This window comes from Thermobia domestica, chromosome 7, assembly GCF_964235325.1.
Source record: "Thermobia domestica chromosome 7, izTheDome1.hap1.1, whole genome shotgun sequence".
Taxonomy (NCBI): domain Eukaryota; kingdom Metazoa; phylum Arthropoda; class Insecta; order Zygentoma; family Lepismatidae; genus Thermobia; species Thermobia domestica.
In genome coordinates this window covers 112,967,028-112,988,649 of record NC_137460.1, presented here as the reverse complement: position 1 = coordinate 112,988,649, position 21,622 = coordinate 112,967,028, and the positions used below count along the sequence as shown (strand labels likewise).

Genomic DNA, 21,622 nt, shown 5'->3' with positions numbered 1-21,622 from the left:
TGTGTACACCGATGAGTTCATTTTGGTGTTGAGCCATGCAATGTTGGATGTATCTTTAACACAAAACGCTGCCCAAATCATAACACTTTCTCCACCAAAATTTCTGATCATTTGCACTTGCTCCTCTTCCATAAGGTCATGCAAATAGTATTGAAACCCATCGGAACCACGAGCTCCACCGTGGCTAAGCGGTTAGCGTACGCGCTTCGGCGTGGGAGATCCTGGTCCGATTCCCGGCAGGAGCTCATGTGGTTCGGATTCCACGTTAATCAGTAGGTCCACGTCTCATGTAGCCTCACTGCTGAACGGGACGTTAAACTCAAAATCAACTCAATTCAACCATCCGGACCATCTAAATTGAACCTCTTCCCATTACTAAACACAATTCCATTCGGGTATCACGACATATGCATTTTCGCAAACTGCAGTCTCGCCTGCTTGTGCGGCGCGCTAAGGAATAGTTTGCACTTGCGTTTCCTGAAGGTAAGATGTGGATCTTGAGCCAAAATTTGATGCACTCTTCTGGGTGTGACAAGTAACTTGCAAGCAGCAACAATTTGGGAAGAAGACATATTTCCGATCTTTGTCTTGCGCATAATTAATCGTTTCGCAGCCTCCGAGTTTTTTCCGTATTGTGCGCCCAACCGAATGTAATTATCAACTGCATAACTTGAACGATTTAACTGTTTTTCAATTTGCCTATTTGACAGGTCAATTTCCTTGTACGCACAGATTGGTGCTTGTTTCTCACTCGAAACATTTTTCCACGCGGCACGGCCTACACAACATCGCACAGACGTTCACACCCGCGCTTCTTTTATCACATTGTGTCAGTTTATTTCAGAGGCGCATCAGGAGTAGTGCTGAACATGTAGAAGGTGCCAAACAACAAGTAAACCTGGGTGCCTTTATATCAATTTCCACCCGACAATCGCCTTATTTCTCTTTTTCTGGAAAACGATGTCATTGACCTACTTGAAAAGGATATGCCTTTGATTCTGTACAGAATACAATGTTACTTTGTAAATATATCATTTTTATCTATCCTTGGCATTCTTACCTTCTTCTATTTTCACATGCCTCTCTGCATTTATACCAATTTTCAGCACTGTATAATCCTAGGACGCTAAACAAAAAAAAAAAAAAAAAAAAATGATGTGTGAAATTCTGCTTGTCCATCCTGTTGAATAAAAGTGATAATTTTTTAGTTTGATAGTAATATTACCTTCTCTTCCTAATTTAATGGTAATGAAAAGTGCGTCTACGTAAGATCACAAATAACAAATACGTAATTGAAGGCCCCGAACTAACATTCAACTAACAACTGCATACGCTGAGGGAAGAATGAGTTGTGCCTCGAAATCATTCGCAGATTTTATGATTTCGGACTTACAAGGTGCCGAAAGCGTGGGAAAATGATTTTCGGACGCCAATATTGCGGAAACTATCCAACATAGAGAGGGCGGGTAAAAATTAACATAAGAGTTATACCTGCTCTATTGAAATATGCCTGTGGCAGAACCGTACAATGCACACGCAAGAGATTTCCGAAAAGAAGGTGGGGATTTCCGGATAATCTACTAATGAAAGCTTTGTCTAAATGGATTGGATAGGGTTCCCACCTGATAATAATAATTTGTGTGTATTAAGTCGATATCTGAAACAAATACAAAGTGGCGGATGTTTGCATTACCGTTATGTGTGGTTGCATAATCGCCAGATACGGATGATGGCCAACAGTGATGTTGTGAGTACTAAGTGTAGTAACATTGCAGCCGAATTGTCTAGGAATACATCTGCAGTGTCGGTAGAGAACGACACATAAAATAGGATGATACACAGTGTGGAAACACGGAATGAAAATTGACCAAAATGTGCTCTAGTAAATGTAAGTTAAAAGCGACGGAAATGTTAGGAGTAGCATCAAGAACATAAAAGGGATTGGAAATTCGCCCGTAATATTACCGCAAACTGATCCAAGATGCTGTGCAAGGTTGCATACAAAGAATGATGCATCAACGGAGACCCAGTTGCAATTGCGCAAGAGGACTCACAAAGTGGGAAAGCTCCTTGTGGAAAGAAAAGGAATATCATTATTGTGATAACATACTGCCAAGAAAAATGACGATGAATGTCAACATGTTCTACGTCTGCTGGGACACCGTTCCACATTTGAAACATTGGAAAATAACTGTTTCTTCCAGTACTTATGGATCACATTCTTGTACAGCATAAAGTAAGACAATTGTATGCATGCCCCACTTCTGCTGGGACACCGTTTCACACTTGAAACAGGAAAATAACTGTAAGTTTTGCCATTACACATGGACTACATTCTGGAACAACGTAATATAACACAATTGTATCCAGTGACGTAACTAAGGGGCAAACGGGAATTGTGCCCTGGGCGCCAGAATGGAAGGTCGCAAAGTTGGGCAAATATTTAGGGGTTTGGTTGGTCAGGGGGGCGCTAAGGCAATTTCTTGCCTCGGGCGGCAATTAGCGTATTTGTGTCGCTGATTGTATCCATGTCCCACGTCATCTATGACATTATTCCACATTCAAAACATAGGAAATTAACTCTCTGCATGCTTATAACATACATGCTCCAAATTCTAATACAACTTGGAGGTAACAAACGTTTATCATGTCCTACTTATTCGGAGACAATAGTACGAACTCAAAATGTGGAAACGAACTCCGCAAATTCGTATGTTGCATACGGTGCACAGTCCAGAACGAAGAAGAAACGAAAACAATTTGTCATATGTCTCACTACTACTGAAACATTTTCCCAAAAGAAAACAAACGACAGGAAGAACAGGGAAAATAATGTCGTAAATCTCCGATTGTGTACAGACTATGTTACAGTAGGAATAACAAAAGTCAAACACACATGTTATCAGACATATACAAGAGTGCTTTCCAAAGCAAGGGGTTAATCCGCTAAGGAATGAAGACGAAAAAAGTAGAAGAAACATTCACGATGGCAAGTAACGTTTCCAGGCATAGGAAATCTGGAAGGAATGCCTCAGAAAAGCCCACAACCGCCGTTCATAGATATCAAATAACAGCAAGTTCCAGGAAATTCACTACAAGTACCGTGCAATAAAATACACCATACAGTGCAGCGAAAGGCATACAAACACTGGGATATTCAGAGACGTTGTTGAATATCTCCATCATTGACTTTAATACAGAACTGATATCGGCGAAGCACAGATTGCATGGTAGGCGTAAGTCCATGTGGCAAGTCACTAATGATCCTCAGCACTTTCCACGAGGTTATCATACACGGGCTGTTTCTTTTCTCCCCACAAAAAGAAATTACTGGTACGAGGCCGGGGTAGTGAGGTGGTCACGGATGAGGTCCACCCCTGCCAATCCAGTGATCGCCGAAGATATCGTTGAGTACGACCTTGGTTTTCCTAGTTTCCCGGCGGCGATGTCTTGTTGATACTAGATACGTTGTATGTTTGCGAGTAGCACGTTTTCCAAAAGTCCAGGTAATACATCCTGTAGAAACACCCGATAACACCCGATAATTCCCACAGTCGAAGTAATAGGCAAAATGTACGGGCCCGTCATTTTTGTACATTGCGGCAACGACTTTTTTCTGTACATTACGGCAGGGGATTAAACGTGTGCCACCGTTCTCGAATTTTCAACCAAAACAGCAACCATGCAGTGAAGGCATCTGTCTCCGCCCAGACAAGATTATGCTTATGGCATTTTTGGCCCTAAAAGACAATTGTTAAATTTCAAGAAACCCGGCCTCACAATTAATGCAGAGCCTTACACTGCGACGCTCAACAAATTGCATGCAACATAGGAAGGAAACGTTTTGGGAATTGATGTATTACGTCATTATCTTCATGAAAATGCTCTCCCTCATGTGACGTGCATTGTGCAGGAGGCATTAAGAAAAAACGAGGGGAGGTTCTACTTTACCGGCCCTACAGCTCGGACTTATCACGTGACTTTTCAACTCATTCGGACCCTTCATGAAACTGTTTCAGAGCGATGATGGGGTGAAAGGTGTAGTGATAAAATGGTTCAGTGAATAGCCGAATTCCTTCTTCTCGGTTGAAATTCGCTCCTGGTGAAGCAGTGGGATGCCTGTCTCAAGCACAACCACCATGGTGACTACTAACTTTCAAGATCTGTCACACTTTTGACTCTTCTATTGTATGTGTGTCGTGCTTTGTAACCCACCCAAGTTTCATAATAAAATGAAATTTTTGTAAAAGGAAAATTTTGTGAGATGAAACTCCAGTTTACTGTTAAGTTGGTTATTTCTCTTGGAGTTGGAAGCACTGCTTAACCTTCGGTTGGTTTGTGCGAGTCGTGGCGTTCGGGATGACGTCACGTTGCATCCGATGTTCTTGTTCTAAGACTGAAGCGCTTTGCAGTGTATAAAATGAGGTAAGAGTGTTAGGTCCTTCGAATAAGTAATGGGTCATTAAATTAATATTCTTTCCGTATAATCGTATAATTTTGTTAACTTCTTTTGAAATCTATAACAGTTCCTGACTATAGTTGTTATTCAGAAGATATCATTATTATTCAGTATATTTGGAAGCATTTATTTCTAAAATATTGCGAAAGAGAAGAAAAAAAGTAAAATAGTAATTCGATCAGTTAATGTACATGGTTTTGTGTAGGCAAAGTTATGCCTTTTGTTAAAAACATGTTGATTCTTGTTTTCCTTGAAAAACTAGTTAAAAGTCGCTAGTTAGGAAGTTGAATATATTGCAATTACGGAAAATATTAAGGCTAGTGGAGACTTCAAATGAATGATATATGTCTTTGGTCCGCTTTGAAAAGGGAAAAAATAGAGGAATCTATAGAGTTACAGATGAGCTGTTGCTCGTAACTCATGTATTTTGACCCATATATAAGGAATCTTTTCCTCCCACATTTTTCATTCCAAAGAAAGCCACTTTGCAGTAACTTCGAGTTCCATACATTTTTGATGAAATTATTGCATAGGTTTCTAAATTCTATATTTGGATTTACGATTGGTTATAGTATTTACTTCAGAAACTTTTGTCACTTGAAAAAAAAATACTTTTGGAAAATTAATGTTGCTTGCTAACGGAGATTTCGATTAATGCTATTCTTACTTGTTAAATTTGTTGAATGTTTTCTATATTTATATTTATATATCACGTTTCGGATTTGTTATAATAAAATTTTCCATTTTGTTAGAAAACTTTTTACATTTACAAGTAGTAGTAGAAATTCTCCTGATTATCTTAATAGGATATTTTGCATACAGTATAAGCCTTTTCCAGTATTGAACCTCACTCTTCACGTCGTCATTATTCTCAGCCGTGGGGGAGTGGAATTCTCCTTTCTCTCTCCTTTTAAATTCTTATATTCTAAAGGGGGAAGTGGGGTGACGTCCGTTCTCGCAGGACTGTGGGTAGTGGGGGCTATTTAAAGATTATATGTGTATCGTTCATCCGTTACATATATAATTTTTTAAATAAAATAAATTTTATACACTGCCCTGGAAAGACAAATTTATGCTGGCTTCGAGGTCCGGTTCGGGGAGGTCCAGCCAAAAGTGTTTCCCTTTATATTCTAAAATTTATGTGTATTTCTTTGGTGAAATTAACCTCTAAAATTAAATAACATATTTTTATTATACTATGCCTTTCTTGTTGAGTTAATATAAATGGTGTATATGAATGTTGACTTAAAATACTTAATACAGTGTTGCCGGGGTCGGATACAAAATTTGTGGTTTAGTAGGTCATTGTGTAATAAGCAAAAAATTATTGATAAGGTTGTAAAAATAGTAGTAATTATTCTTTTGGTTTCTTTGTGCTCAATATTTTGTGGTGTGCTTGTAAGGATGGCACAGTCAAAGGAGACACATGTAAAGTATAGATTTTCGGATTCTTCAAGTTCTAGTGGGGATGAATTTCTTGGATATTCTTATGAATTTAGTAATCCTATGTTTGATCATTTAAGGCCTTCAGCCTATATTCAAGTGAATCCTCACGAACCTTTACTAGGTGGTCAAAGTAGACCATTTCAGGATCAAAATTATAACGTGAATTCACAAAGTAATGTGGGACACAGTTCACGGTTTGCGAATTCCTCGCCTAATTTAAGAGTAGGAGGGAGTCAGAGCTTTCAAAATAAATATAGAGATCGACCATTTAATATGGCAGCTTCATTAAATTTAAATTTTGAGAAATTTGCTTCGGAAGGAATCTATAAATCTTTGTTGCATGATATTTATTGTCTACCTATAATAGATGGTACCAATACAGAGTCCACATTTCAGTTTTTATTAAAACTTGATAGTATTGTCAGAGGTAAGGGTTTGCCTTTAGATCTTGTGTTGGTAGCTTGTCTTTCTCGTACAAAAGGAGAAATGCAAGAAGTGATACAATCGTTTATTGGGGAAGCTTCCCCTTGGCAAACAGTTTGTAGACATTTAGTGGTGCGATTTATTTCCACTATTGGTAGAACACAATTCATGCGACTATTTTTCTACGTTCCCATGCGGGAGGATCATTCATTATATGAGTTCGTAGATAATAATTTATCGATTATTCACGTACTTGATATGTTCTTTGATAAAGCCACCATTTGTAGTTTAATCACTAATATGGTAACGCCTTCTGCCCATCAATTTCTAGCTGAAAGAGGTATGCCTATCGATTTAAATCAATTGTATTTAGCTGCAGAACACTATGATGCTTTGCATAGGTATAGGAAAGATTATTATAAATTACGTAATCAAGGTAGTAGCGTACGGGACTTGGTACCACCCCGTAAACCATCTTCCTTTATCGGAGCGAAGAACACAAAACAGCAAGTAGTGTTGCAATCGCGTGAACCAATAAATTTGCATAAAAATTTAGTTTCTCCAGCTATGTATTCTTTACCATCTAACTATAAAAATTTTGATAAGGCGGAATTTTCTCATAACCATAATTTAGAATCTCAGTACTTAACTCAAAATAACTTAGACGTAAAACAAAATGATAGTAATTTGAAAAAAATGTTAGCGATTCCTGTTTACATTACGGGTATGCGTTTTAAGTGCTTAATTGATACTGGGAGTACGAACTCTTATTTGGCTCGACATCTTTATGATGAACTTAGAAAAAAGTGTAAAATAAAAGCAGAAAAGGTGAACGTTCAGACGATCGGCTTAGGAAATATCCAAGTTACAGTGGATATGAGAGTAAGACTATATTTTAAAATTGGAAGACACCAATTTAGTGAAATTTTCTTCATCGTGGACTCTAATGAGTTTGATCTTCTGCTTGGAAATGACTTTCATACAAAATACGATGCCATAATAGACATTTCTGGTAATTTATATAATATAAAAGCTCGGAAGTTAGTGGTTCCTATGATCCGAGCTGATGAACTTTTGTGTGCCCAGACTTCTCTCGCTTCTGCATATACTTCTAGGAATGGGGTGAGTGGAAAGCAGCCGCCATGTGACCTTGGTTGTCCGAAAGCTACACCTCAGCCTAGATCTTTTGGTAATTCCAATCAGAGTTTGACTCCATCGACTTCAGTAACCAGAGATAACGGAGTTAACATCATGTTTGACCCAGGAGTGGAATTCGTTTTTGATCAGTCCATATTGCATCCACCGGAGATGAGACCGGAGGAATCTCAAGGTAATTATACAGTTACTGATCAATTATTAAAATGTGATTCTAATTTACAGGAATATGTTAATAACTTGTTAACTTCATATTCTGATGTAATAGGAAACAAAATTGGTAGAGTAAAAAACTTTACGTACAAAATTGAACTTGCCGATAAAACTCCCATTCGATTGCAACGTTATCAACTTCCAACGCATAAGCAAAAGGAATTAGATTCTTTTATTGCCCAGCTTTTAAAAGACGATATTATAGAGGAAGTAGATTATTCTCCTTACACATCGCCCTGTTTCTTAGTAACAAATTCAGACGGAAGCAGGCGTCTTGTAATTTCATACGGAGAAGTGAACAAAAAGGTGATGGTAAATTGCTATCCTTCTCCTAACATGGAGAATGTAATATCTAGTATTTCGGACAATAATATTTTTTCAAAACTTGATTGTAAATCCTGTTTTCACCAAATTCCTCTGTTTGAAGAGAGTAGAAATATTACTGCTTTTGTGACAAAAAACAAAATCTATCGATATAAATCAGTACCAATGGGATTAGTGTTATCACCTTTTGTTTTAAGTAATTTGATGTCAAAAGTCTTTGAAGGGTTGGTAAGAATTTAAAGATATATTTTGATGACATAATTTTATTTAGCAAAGATATTGAGTCATAAAGCTCTATTAGAGGAGGTATTATCTCGACTAAGAAATTGGGGAATTACTATATCAGAAAAGAAGTCCTGTCTATTTCAAACTAGTATTAAATATTTAGGGTTTCGTTTTGAAAATGGCAACATGTCAATAGACCCTGAGAGAATTAAAGCTATCCAGGAGATTCCAAAACCAAAGAACAGAAAAGGAGTGAACAGAATATGTTCATTTTTCTCGTTCTATTCAAAATTTATTTATGGGTATTCAGAGTTAATTGCTCCCCTTCAAGAATTAAGATATGTAAAAAAGCCTTTTAAATGGACTAAAGCTCATGATGAAGCCCTACAAAAATTAAAAGATGCCTTTTGTAGTCAGGTCATTTTGAAAGTCCCAGATATGAATTCCAACTTCGTAATACATTGTGATAGCTTTTTGCGTCATTTTTCTGGGGTTCTCAGCCAATACGATTCGGAAGGGAATCTTAGACCTGTATCTATGTTTAGTCGGGCAATTCCACAATCTGATTGGAGTAAAAATATATACGAATTAGAACTTAAGGCTCTTTCTTTATCTTTGGGAAAATTCGAGTATTACTTGGCAATTACCTTTGTAGTATATACTGATAGTAAGAGTTTAACTTGGTTACTTAATAACCATAAAAGACAAAGGAGATATGGAACTATGTTAGAGAAAATCTCAAGATTTAAATTTCGTATAGTCCATGTAAGATCAAAAATAAATAGTATAGCCGATTTCCTTTCAAGGGTTGGAAACCATCTAGAATTTTATACAAAAGACGATAATACAATGGAAGTCATAAAAGATCATAATAAAACAGTAAATTTGTCTTTCATTAATTTTTGGCAAAATCCTGTGTTTAATGTGCCTCTTACAGATCACCAGAGGAAGGATCCTGAATTAAGAGAGATTATCAATAGGTTAGAGCGAAAGGAAGAAGTTCCTCCGTATGTATTAAGAAATAAGATCTTGTTTAAAAAGACAAAAGGTAAAGGGAATAATGGATTTAGAATTGTAATACCTAATTCTTTAATTTAGTCGATTATTGAGTATTCTCATTGTCCAATAATTCATGGAGGGCATATGGGATATTGAAAAACCATTGCTAAGGTCGCTGAAAAGTATACCTGGCCTACTTTATATTCTGACATTAAGAATTTTATACAATCTTGTCATTTGTGCCAAACCTGTAAAGATTCTAATCGAAAACCTATGGGTCAATATTTTACAAAAAAGGTAATGCATCCAAATTATACCTGGTTTATTGATATTGCAGGGAAATTGCCTAGTAGTTCGGGATTTGAATATATTTTAATTGTCACTGACGCCTATAGTCGTTTTGTCTTTTTAGAACCTTTAAGACGACTAACCTCAAAAATCATCTGTAATAAATTACAGGAATTATTTCTTCGATACGGCCTTCCTGGTAAAGTCCTAAATGATGGCGCTTCTTATTTCGTGAGTGATTACTTCTTGAAATTCTTGTATAGCTATGGTATACAGAGTGTAAAATTCTCCCCATATAACCCTCAATCGAACAGAGCCGAACGTACGGTGAGATCGGTTAAAAATTTAATTCGTATTTATGTTGATGAGTCTCAACAGAATTGGGCCCAATTACTATCTAAAATTGCTTTTACTATTAACATAAGTATGAATGAAACTACTGGGACCAGTCCATGTGAACTTTATATGGGACGGAAATTTTACCATCCATTAGATGTTAAATGGTTGATGGATTTAGATCTTTTAGACGATGACCAGGATAAAGAGCAAAAATTAGTCAATATAAATAATAACATTGAACGCGCTTGGAAACATAGTGCGAAAGTATATAGTCAAAAACATAATCCTGTTAATTTAAATATTGATGATTTAGTATTGGTTAAAAGGTTCATGAAAATTTCAGCAGAGAAACATTTCAATCCTAAGATCGCCCCTCAGTGGGAAGGCCCATACCGCCTTATTTCTAAACCTACACCAAATACAGTTTGGCTAGAAAATATTGAAAGACCATATGTACATATAAAATGCCATGTTCGTTTTTGTAAGAAATATTTGTGTCTGTTGTGTAAGGAATTGGAAAATTACTGTAGAAGTTTGTAAAGAAGGCGTTAGCATTTGAATATTTATGGAAGATTTGGTAATGTATTGAAATTATTTTATTATTCAACTTGGGATTTGTTATGGATAGGAATTTTTTTGACCGACCCTCGGATATTATGTAACCCACCCAAGTTTCATAATAAAATGAAATTTTTGTAAAAGGAAAATTTTGTGAGATGAAACTCCAGTTTACTGTTAAGTTGGTTATTTCTCTTGGAGTTGGAAGCACTGCTTAACCTTCGGTTGGTTTGTGCGAGTCGTGGCGTTCGGGATGACGTCACGTTGCATCCGATGTTCTTGTTCTAAGACTGAAGCGCTTTGCAGTGTATAAAATGAGGTAAGAGTGTTAGGTCCTTCGAATAAGTAATGGGTCATTAAATTAATATTCTTTCCGTATAATCGTATAATTTTGTTAACTTCTTTTGAAATCTATAACAGTTCCTGACTATGGTTGTTATTCAGAAGATATCATTATTATTCAGTATATTTGGAAGCATTTATTTCTAAAATATTGCGAAAGAGAAGAAAAAAAGTAAAATAGTAATTCGATCAGTTAATGTACATGGTTTTGTGTAGGCAAAGTTATGCCTTTTGTTGAAAACATGCTGATTCTTGTTTTCCTTGAAAAACTAGTTAAAAGTCGCTAGTTAGGAAGTTGAATATATTGCAATTACGGAAAATATTAAGGCTAGTGGAGACTTCAAATGAATATGTCTTTGGTCCGCTTTGAAAAAGGGGAAAAAAAGAGGAATCTATAGAGTTACAGATGAGCTGTTGCTCGTAACTCATGTATTTTGACCCATATATAAGGAATCTTTTCCTCCCACATTTTTCATTCCAAAGAAAGCCACTTTGCAGTAACTTCGAGTTCCATACATTTTTGATGAAATTATTGCATAGGTTTCTAAATTCTACATTTGGATTTACGATTGGTTATAGTATTTACTTCAGAAACTTTTGTCACTTGAAAAAAAAATACTTTTGGAAAATTAATGTTGCTTGCTAACGGAGATTTCGATTAATGCTATTCTTACTTGTTAAATTTGTTGAATGTTTTCTATATTTATATTTATATATCACGTTTCGGATTTGTTATAATAAAATTTTCCATTTTGTTAGAAAACTTTTTACATTTACAAGTAGTAGTAGAAATTCTCCTGATTATCTTAATAGGATATTTTGCATACAGTATAAGCCTTTTCCAGTATTGAACCTCACTCTTCACGTCGTCATTATTCTCAGCCGTGGGGGAGTGGAATTCTCCTTTCTCTCTCCTTTTAAATTCTTATATTCTAAAGGGGGAAGTGGGGTGACGTCCGTTCTCGAAGGACTGTGGGTAGTGGGAGCTATTTAAAGATTATATGTGTATCGTTCATCCGTTACAGCTCTCCGTGGTGACCTGTATTTTTGTTTTCCATCACAGACAGGTTTCATCTGAACACGCTTGTATTTATGTGCCAACATTAAGATAATTGGAGACTTCTTTTATTGATACCTATCCTGTAAATGTCTCAATTGTTTCTATATTATTGTGTCTACAAATTATGCATAACTGTAATCATTGATAAACAAACTTAAAAACATTAATCACATTTTTAAAACATTATGGTAAAATACGTTTGAAGACCAATTGATCTACGCATGGATACTTATATCTGAACGTGTGTGAACGGTGTGTTACTATCCTTTTTCTCTATTATACGAGGGTTGCACTGAAAGTTTCAGGAATCACGTACTGGGAACCATGTAATATGTTAGATTTTGTTGTAGTTATGAACTACCTCTTTGTTCACTCTAACTGCAAAACCTATGTACGTAAGTCGGAATCTTTCTCGTTGCAGGGCATCAATTTGAAGTGAGGTGGTCGTGATCAAAAATGGACCTGACGAGAGAGCACTTCCATGCCATGATTTATTATGATTTTCGCCAAGGATTAACATAGCAAGAGTGTGTTCGTCGGATGACTGCTACTTTTCCTGATGAAGCCCCATCCCAGACGATAATTTACAGTTGGTTTCAAGAATTCTGATGTGGATGGTTCAGCCTGAGTGATGAGGATCGTGCAGGTCGTCCATCGACAGCCATTGTGCCCTCAAATATTGAAGCTGTTCGTGAATTAATTAACACTGATCGACATGTGACTTATCGCGAAATTCAGGGTACTTTACGCATTGGTATGATCCAAATACAAACAATACTGCATGATCATTTAGGTGTGAAAAAAATGTTGTGCTCGTTGGATTCCACACAATTTAACTCAAGCAAAAAAAGAAGAAAAAAGCCCGTGTGAAGTAGTGCAAAGCTATGACAAAACGGTACAGGTGTAGATTACCTATTTTGGTGTTTAAGATCGTAACAGGTAATGAAACGTGGATTTATGCATATAAACCGGAAACAAAGCAACAATCTGCTGTGTGGGTGTTCCGCGATGAACCAAAACCAACCAAAGTTACTCGTGCACGCATTATCTCAAAACAAATGATTCCATCATCATCATTATTATTATTATTATTATTATTATTATTATTATTATTATTATTATTATTATTATTATTATTATTATTATTATTATTATTATTATTTGGAAAATGAGTTCATATTGCAACTGTTTACTGGAGAATCGTAGAACAGTCAATGCAGAATAGTACGCAACCATATGTCCACCAGAAGTACTGAATGAGCAAACAGTCCAACCCCAACCATCAAATCATTCCGCATCACGACAATGTCAGCTCACACACAGCAGCTGCCACAAGTGATTTTCTGAACCAAAGAAACGTTGAAGTCATGATACATCCTACTTATTCTCCTGATTTAGCCCCTAGGGATTTCCTTTTTGTTCCCAACAATAAAAACATGTGCGCATGCGAAGCGCTTTTGCACTGCAGAACAAGGTGTTGAGGTATACAAACTGCACGTTTCACATGTACCAACTACGGGGTGGGATCGATGAAACAATGCATTGCTGCACAGGGGAAATACTTCGAAAAGCAAGTAAAAATTGCTGTACTTTGATATTCTTGCGTCCTATTATTTTCCGGAAACTTTCATTGCGACCTTTGTATTTAAAAAAAATGAATTACTATTATCTTTTTATTCGACTTTGTTTAATTTAATTTCATTAGCTCTAGTCTTTCAACATCAAGAAACTTACCTTCATAGTTGAGAAAGACCCTTGTCTCTTAATATCTGGTGGAGCTCGTGGGTCAATTAAGTCCGGGTTCAAAGCTTTGGACATATTAGGCCAAGGACGTGCCATCCCTAGTGTACCCATATAAAGACCAGTAAGTGTCCATACTCTTACAGAACAATCTGAGCTAGATCTGCAACAAATAATAATAATAATAATAATAATAATAATAATAATAATAATAATAATAATAATAATAATAATAATAATAATATGATGCAAAGCTTCTAATATTCGACTCGATTAGCATTTATGCGTCTCTCCGTCTGTTTCACAACTCTCGTAAAACTTATTTGATATTGATAAAACTTGCTACGTATCTTACTTTCACTTGGAAAAGTAACCCTATTGTTTGGGTTGCGATCCATCAAGTACGTATAAGGGGAAAGCTGGAAAATTCACACCATGTAGCAAGTTTACACATGTAGCCTACATACTAGAAAATTTCCCAATATAAACCACGTAAAAAATGATTATGACAAAAGATAAAGTATATTTTCTTTATGGCATTGGGATTGGGATTGAAGAATTTTTTTAAAAAAAATAACATTTTTCAAAATATTGTACAGCGTACAAGCACTCAATTATTTTTTTAAAGTTTTGGATGTTTAGTAATATTTTGACAATGTTAGGCTTTCGGAATAAAAATGAGCGTTCAACATAATGTAAGCAGTTCAGTATTTTTTTTAAATAATAATGATTATTTTAGGAAAAAAATATAAGCCCGTAACATATCTAGAAGAACAAATTATTTGCTACTATCAACTCTTCCATGACTTCTCTAATGTGGTTCCTATTTTCAACGAACTTAAAAAGTTCGTTACTGAATTCTCTACGTCTGTGTGTCTATTGTTTGCAAATTTTTCAATTTTGAGTTCTCCATTCGATACAGCATCAAAAACTATCTCAAAGAAGTGTTGGAATTTTTCGCGTCACTCCTACCGTTCCCGAGATATTTGTCAAAAAAAGTTTCGATTTCGGGAGATTTAAGGAGCCATATCTTGGGAATCGTAAGTCATAGAAAGATTATATTAGTGTTGATCAATGCCTAAGAAAATGGTGAACATTTTAATACCAAATAGTAACCGGTGACTACTGGCCAATGGTCACTGGTTTGGCCAATGAGCAGTTAGCCAGTGGCCACCGGTTACTATTTGGTACCAAAATGTTTACCATCCTCTTAGGTATTGTTCAACACGAATATCATCTCTCCATCACTTACCGTACCTGAGATATTGGCCAAAAAGTTTCGATTTCGGGAGACTTAAGGAGTCATATCTTGGGAATCGTAAGTCACAGAAAGATTATATTAGTGTTGATCAATACCTAAGAAAATGGTGAACATTTTAATACCAAATAGTAACCGGTGACTACTGGCCAATGGTCACTGGTTTGGCCAATGAGCAGTTAGCCAGTGGCCACCGGTTACTATTTGGTACCAAAATGTTTACCATCCTCTTAGGTATTGTTCAACTCGAATATCATCTCTCCATCACTTACCGTACCTGAAATATTGGCCAAAAAGTTTCGATTTCGGGAGACTTAAGGAGTCATATCTTGGGAATCGTAAGTCATAGAAAGATGATATTAGTGTTGATCAGTACCTAAGAGGATGGTGAACATTTTGGTGCCAAATAGTAACTGGTGGCTACTGGCCAACTGGCTACCGTACTCCATATATTGGCCAAAAAAATTCAGATATCGGGAGATTTAAGGAGCCATATCTCGGGAACCGTAAGTAATACAGAGATAATATTTTGCAAATTTTTGTAAGAAACAGAAGGTGCAGATAAATATATTTAGTTTTACATGTAAGAACAATCACAATTATCCTTCCCTCTCCATCTCTCCATTCGTTTCTTTTTTTTTTTTTTTTTAAGTTCGTTCTGGTAATGCTCTTGGAGCATTCTCAACTGGTTATCAACTTGAGTGACGCATAGGTTTAAAGAAGTGTTCATTAAGCGCTGATGCTTGAGGGATGCAGCTCGTCAACGTGGATCCAAGTTAAGAAGTAAAGTATTTCACGTATTTCATAACGGAGAAGATAAAAGTAAGATTCCTAGACTAGAAATTCAAACAGTACATGTAGCCTATATCTGTATGTAATATCCCACGTTAAAAAGGTATACCAATATATTCTTAAGTTAATTAATTCCTTTCTAATATAAGCCTTTACCATTGTCATGCATTCTCTTTAACTTTAAAATTAATATAACTATTAAATATTCTTAATTGAAGTTAAATAAAACGGAACTTACGTAACAATAAGTTTAAGATAACTAACATACTCAATATGCAGAATTGTCGTCAAATGAGCTCTGTGAGAAGACAGCAACATCGGCAAAGGTTGGTCTCTAACCGTTCTTTTAGCTCGTCCCAGAAATCGATCCTTTATCATGAAAGGAAATAGTAGGCGATAATATGGCACACAAACTTTTGGAGGATCTGGCAGACCATAATTTTTAATAAGCCAAACTTTTAAATAGCCACGAGTATCACCTAGGATAAAAAAAAGAAAATAAAATGTGTTGTCAAAATAAATTCTAATCAGTATTAAGAAAGCAGTGTCACGTCTACACTACGTCTGGTTTGAATAGCATGAATAGGATTAATATTTTCTGAATATTGAAACCGGAAGTGATAGTATATTTCTATCACTTCCGGTTTCAGTAGAAAGATTATAGTGAAGATGAACTATATTCTTGGGATGCTTAATTGATTGCAAAAAGAGTTTCTCAATATATATTACCGTTTTTACTCTATAGCAGACAATGTTAAAATCGCAATTAATTGATTTCTGCTCTTTTGGCTTGAACAGTGGGGTAAGAAAAGATGATACCTATTCTTAGAAAGCTAAACCGATTCCAAGAAAAACACTTCTAGCGTTCTCTTATCGGTTTTCTTCTATGTTAATCAATATTGAATCGGGAAGTTATACCGAATTTCTATCACCTCCACTTTTAGTAGAGAGTTAAAGATGAAAATAAAGTGTATTCGTGGGATGCTTAATGTATTACAGAAAACAGCTTCTCGCCATCTATTACAGTTTTTGCTTCATATTGATCAACGTTAAAACTGGAAATGGTTATTGATCAACGTTAAAACTGGAAATGGTTATTGATCAACGTTAAAACTGGATTTCTTTCACTTTTGATTTAAGTATCACCTCCACCAACGAATTTGATTACTAACTTTTGGACCTCTGTGTCCTGGCCAAAATTTATTTTGTCCCATCTAGTAATTCTTTTTCTTTCTTTCTTTTTTTTTCTTTTTTTTTTTTTTTTTTTTTTTGTCTCCTGGACGAATAGACGGACATACGGACAGTGTAAAATATATAAAGGAATTGTGGTTAACCAAACTCCTTAAAAGTGTTCTTTCAATATGTTCAAATAAATATTAATATTTTATAGATACAAGTAAATGAACTACTAAAAATGACTTTAAGTTCGATTGTATCAGAACACGTAGATATATTATTATTCTTTACTAAGAATCTGTCTTCCTCCCTGTATTTATTACTAACTCAAAGATTATTATGGTAATTGAAACTACTACTGATGACTATTTAGAGAATTGAATTAATTCATTTGCAATATTGCTTGCATGCTTACCGGTAAAAAGGTATTCATTTTCCGGATCTGACTTCAAGGCACACACAAAATCTCCTTCAGTGTGGATAGCTCTGAACTGATCTATAAATCCACCTTTGTTACCATGAGTCCATAACTGAACAATTCCATTTGCCAAGGCAACTGCAATAGTTCCTACATTATCATTCATTGGCCTACTGGCCAGAAAGCATACCGCGTGAACTGCAGTATGACGCATCCTCTCATGCTCTTGAGGCAACGGAATATGAAATCTCTTTTTGTAATCTACCTTCAGTCTATTTCTTGCTTCGTTTCCATCCTCGAATCTGTTTCCAGGTTCATCATCTGGTGCAAAATGTGTGGTCATTGTAGAGTAAGTGTTTGATTCGAAAATGTGTTCTTGACCCTCAAATGATCTATAAAAGTCAAAAAGATATTTTATGATTAATTACAGTGTTACGAAAGAGACAAAGAATACAACATGAATAACTCCACTTCGAACAATTGCGATAAGGTAATTAATTCGCTTTTTATGTTCCGGTCAGTTAACATTTTTACGTATCTCTTCAATATGCATATATAGTATATATACTGTTCCATTTATGTTCATTATCAAGAATATTTAATGTAATAGTGCCAAAAAGCTATTTTCATGTAAGAACTTAACATAACTCATTATTAAACGTTTACAATGAATAATAACCGTAAAAAAGCTTATAAAAACAATGGTTATATAGAGCACATTCAAAAAGAAAACAGTCTTTTGGTGTGGTGAAATAGAGAATTGAGACAAAGACTAAAAGCATTGGGCGGTTTTCCTAAGGTTGAGGACTAAAATTTGTTACATCCCACGGCCATAATACCGGTCACACCAGCTTCAGTCCATCCCAACTCCCTTCTTTCCACGCGATGTGTGATGTTTTGCTGGATAGAAGGCTGCAGGTGATAATATCTCAACGTTGTTCTTAAATATAACCACTGTGAAGAAAATCATGAAGCGCCTTACTGAAATGACCAAACTATGATCCAAAATTAATCGGCACCGGGTTTACCTTTAGTCAATTATCATGATAAAATCAGATTATGCCATAATACTGCTATGGAACATAATAATCTAAAACAACGAAGAGAAAAACATTCGGACATGGAGTATAAGAATTTAATATAACTTTAGTTTAGTAAATGAAAATTTCATCCGTACAAAAAATAATAATTCATCAGTTAATACTGACATCATATACAAAAATGTATAAAGGAGAATCAAAATTAGACCCTATATAAACTTCATAATTTAGATTGATCAAAATTCCTGAAAAAGATATGACCTTATTAGTAGCACATTTACTCAGACAGCATAACAAACACATTTACAGATGGTCATGGAATAAATAAACGAAATTAATAGAGCAATTACATAGTTATATATATATATATATATATATATATATATATATATATATATATATATATGGTCTAGGAATTAATTCGTGCGGTTGGTACGCACACATTGAAGCTGTAGTACAAACACAAAATACATAAATACCTTAAGAAAAATATTGTCCATCGCTAGCCACCACTTTCGCCCATCTGTCAGGCAATGTACGGATTCCGTGGCGAAAGAAGTCCTCATCCTTGGAAGCGATCCAGTCAGAGACCCATGTTTCGATATCTTCTGAAGAAGTAAACCGCTGTCCAATCAAATCGTTGTTCATGCAATCGAACAAGTAGTAGTCCGAAGGAGAAACGTCTGGTGAATACGGCGGGTGGGGTAAAACTTCCCATCCGACATTTTCTAAATAGGTTTTGACCGGTTTTGCGACATGTGAGCGAGCGTTATCATGTTGAACAATAAGTTTATCATGTCTGTTCTCCCATTCTGGTCGTGTTCTGGCCAGAGCTTGCTTCAAACGCATTAATTGTCGTCGATAACGTTCTTCATTCATAGTTTCACTCGGTTGCAGCAGCTCATAGTACACCACACCTTTCATATCCCACCATATGCACAGCATAACCTTTGCACAGTGAATATCTCGTTTTGGTTGTGATGGACCTGGTTCACCTGGTTTCACCCAGGTTTTTTTTTTCGTTTAGGGTTCTCGTAATGGATCCACTTCTCATCACCCGTAATAATTCGATGCAGAAACCCCTTTCTGCTCTGTCGTTGAAGCAGCAATTCGCAAATGGTTTTTCGTCTTTCAACGTCTCTGTCTTTCAATTCATGTGGAACTCAATGTGACATCTTTTGAATCATTCCCATGGCTTTCAAGCGTTTGGAGACTGTTGTTTGATCAACGCCTAATGCTGCTGCAAGTTGTTCCTACGTTTGACACGAATCCTGCTCGAGCAATGCTGTCAATTCTTCGTCTTGAAATTTTTTTGGCTGTCCAGCTCGCTCTTGGTCTGCCAAGCCGAAATCACCACTTCTAAACCGTGCAAACCACTTCTGACACGTTCGCTCAGCTAGAGCATGGTCACCATACACTTCCACCAAAATACGATGACTTTCAGTTGCACTTTTCTGCATGTTAAAGTAATGCAGCAGGACACCCCGCAAAAACACTTTATCAGGCACAAATTGCGCCATGTTCACTTAACTACAAACTGGTGTTGTTGACGCTTTAATCCACTGCCCTATACTACGAACGATACGCGATGACAGGGGTTTGCAACACATGTGTGGATACACGGAACTGAGGGACGCTCCGTTCGTTGCGCCATCTCTTGTCCACCCGCACGAATTAATTCCTAGACCAAATATATATATATATATATATATATTAGGGTGCATCAAACCTCCCACAATTTTGAAAAATTAACCGAGGATTCTTGTCGCTAGGTCAGTTTTGTTCCATTTCGAGAGTTAATACTTCGTGCAAAATTTTAGCAAAATTTACGAAAGTTTAGGGGTCCACTAGCAGCTGAAACGTGGCTAATGGACGTCTTGTGGATCCGGAGAAAATATTCTTACCACCCCTTCATGTCAAATTAGGGTTCATGAAGGTCTTCGTCAAGGCCCTGAACCGGGATGGTGAAGCATTTAATCATCTCAGAAAACTATTCCCAAGACTCAGCGAGGCCAAGGTGATACGGGACCTCAAATCAGAAACGTTTTTAAGGATACTACATTTTCTTCTAAGCTTAATGAAGTGGAAAGTGAGGCTTGGGAGGCCTTTCGAGAAGTATGCAGTAACTTTCTAGGAAATCATAAGTCACCTGATTACAAAGACATTGTGGGCAGGTTAATTACTTCATTTCGTAACATGGGATGCAATATGTCCCTAAAGTTACACTTCCTGCATTGCCACCTGGACTTCTTCCCTGAAATGTACAGTTTGGGGGAGGTCTCTGACGAACACGGGGAAAGATTTCACCAGCAAATAGCTACCATGGAGAGGAGCTACAGCGATAAATGGAGTGTGAATATGTTGGCCGACTTCTGTTGGAATGTGACACGCGACACACCCTGTAGTAATTACAAGAGGAGTAGGAAAACCAAGTGACACGTAAGTGTTAAACTTTAACTTTTTTGCAATTTTATATGCATAATTTATATTGATATTTAAATTATAACGTGCAAATTATTATGGGTGGAGAACAGCATCTTTGGGTGCATATTGAAACACCCCCTTCCTCCCTGAAAACTGGTACGTCCTGGAGAAAAACGGGTTACGGATTCGAACTCAGGAGCTGGAAACCTATAGGAATCACATATTTTCGTTCGTGGGAGCGAAAAAAAGTTTCATTTTGCCGACCAGTGTAATCCATGCACTTAAAAAATGAACTCATTCAGTATTGTGATAGCTTAATTATTGGAGGCATGTTGTTGAGATGTAAACTATTATAAATATGTAATCATTCATTCATAAGTTCTAATACCTTTTGGCTCGTGTGAGAGGTTGTACTATATATCGTTGATATGGTTGCCCCGTTTCCAATTTCCAAAGAATAACTTCACCACCATAAGAACAGGTAACAAGAGCTTCAGGAAATTTGCATGCCATGCACAATAAATCATCCAAGTGTCGACTCTGCCATCTTTTGCCTTCTTTTGCGCCCTCAGAATCAGCAAATTCTGTCACTATCTTGTTCCATCCGACAACCAATATGCGGCTCTTTATCCACACTACGTCAGTCACTTCACTGTTAAATAAAGAATTGTGACATTAATACGTTTAATTTTACTTTTTAGTTATAATAAGTAAAATTATATGAAAATAAGTATCTTCATTCATTTCAACGATAAAATGTATGAGAAATCTTTATCCTACAAAATAATCTCATAAAATACTTATTTTACATTCGCATCGTGCCATCGACATGTGAATATCTTTGCATTACAATTCGTGGTTGTTACAATCGAATCGAACTTGCCCTGTTTTGAAGTATTTTTCAATGGGGATTATTATTAACAGAGTGAAAAAAAGATAAGAT

General features: G+C 36.1%; 1 protein-coding gene across 3 annotated transcripts in view; it reads right to left on the bottom strand.

The window, feature by feature from the left end:
• Positions 1–21,622, bottom strand: part of LOC145690356 (WD repeat-containing protein on Y chromosome-like) — a 156,901-nt gene that overhangs the window by 18,102 nt on the left and 117,177 nt on the right. For 2 of the 3 annotated variants that reach the window (XM_081765172.1, XM_081765174.1), the window contains 4 exons: positions 21,068–21,331; positions 17,213–17,607; positions 15,860–16,100; positions 13,566–13,734 (listed from right to left, as the gene is read on the bottom strand). In XM_081765172.1, coding sequence (XP_081621298.1) covers positions 13,566–13,734; positions 15,860–16,100; positions 17,213–17,607; positions 21,068–21,331 — 1,069 coding nt within the window. The remainder of the gene's footprint in view (positions 1–13,565; positions 13,735–15,859; positions 16,101–17,212; positions 17,608–21,067; positions 21,332–21,622) is intronic. The other variant, XM_081765173.1, reaches the window with a different exon arrangement.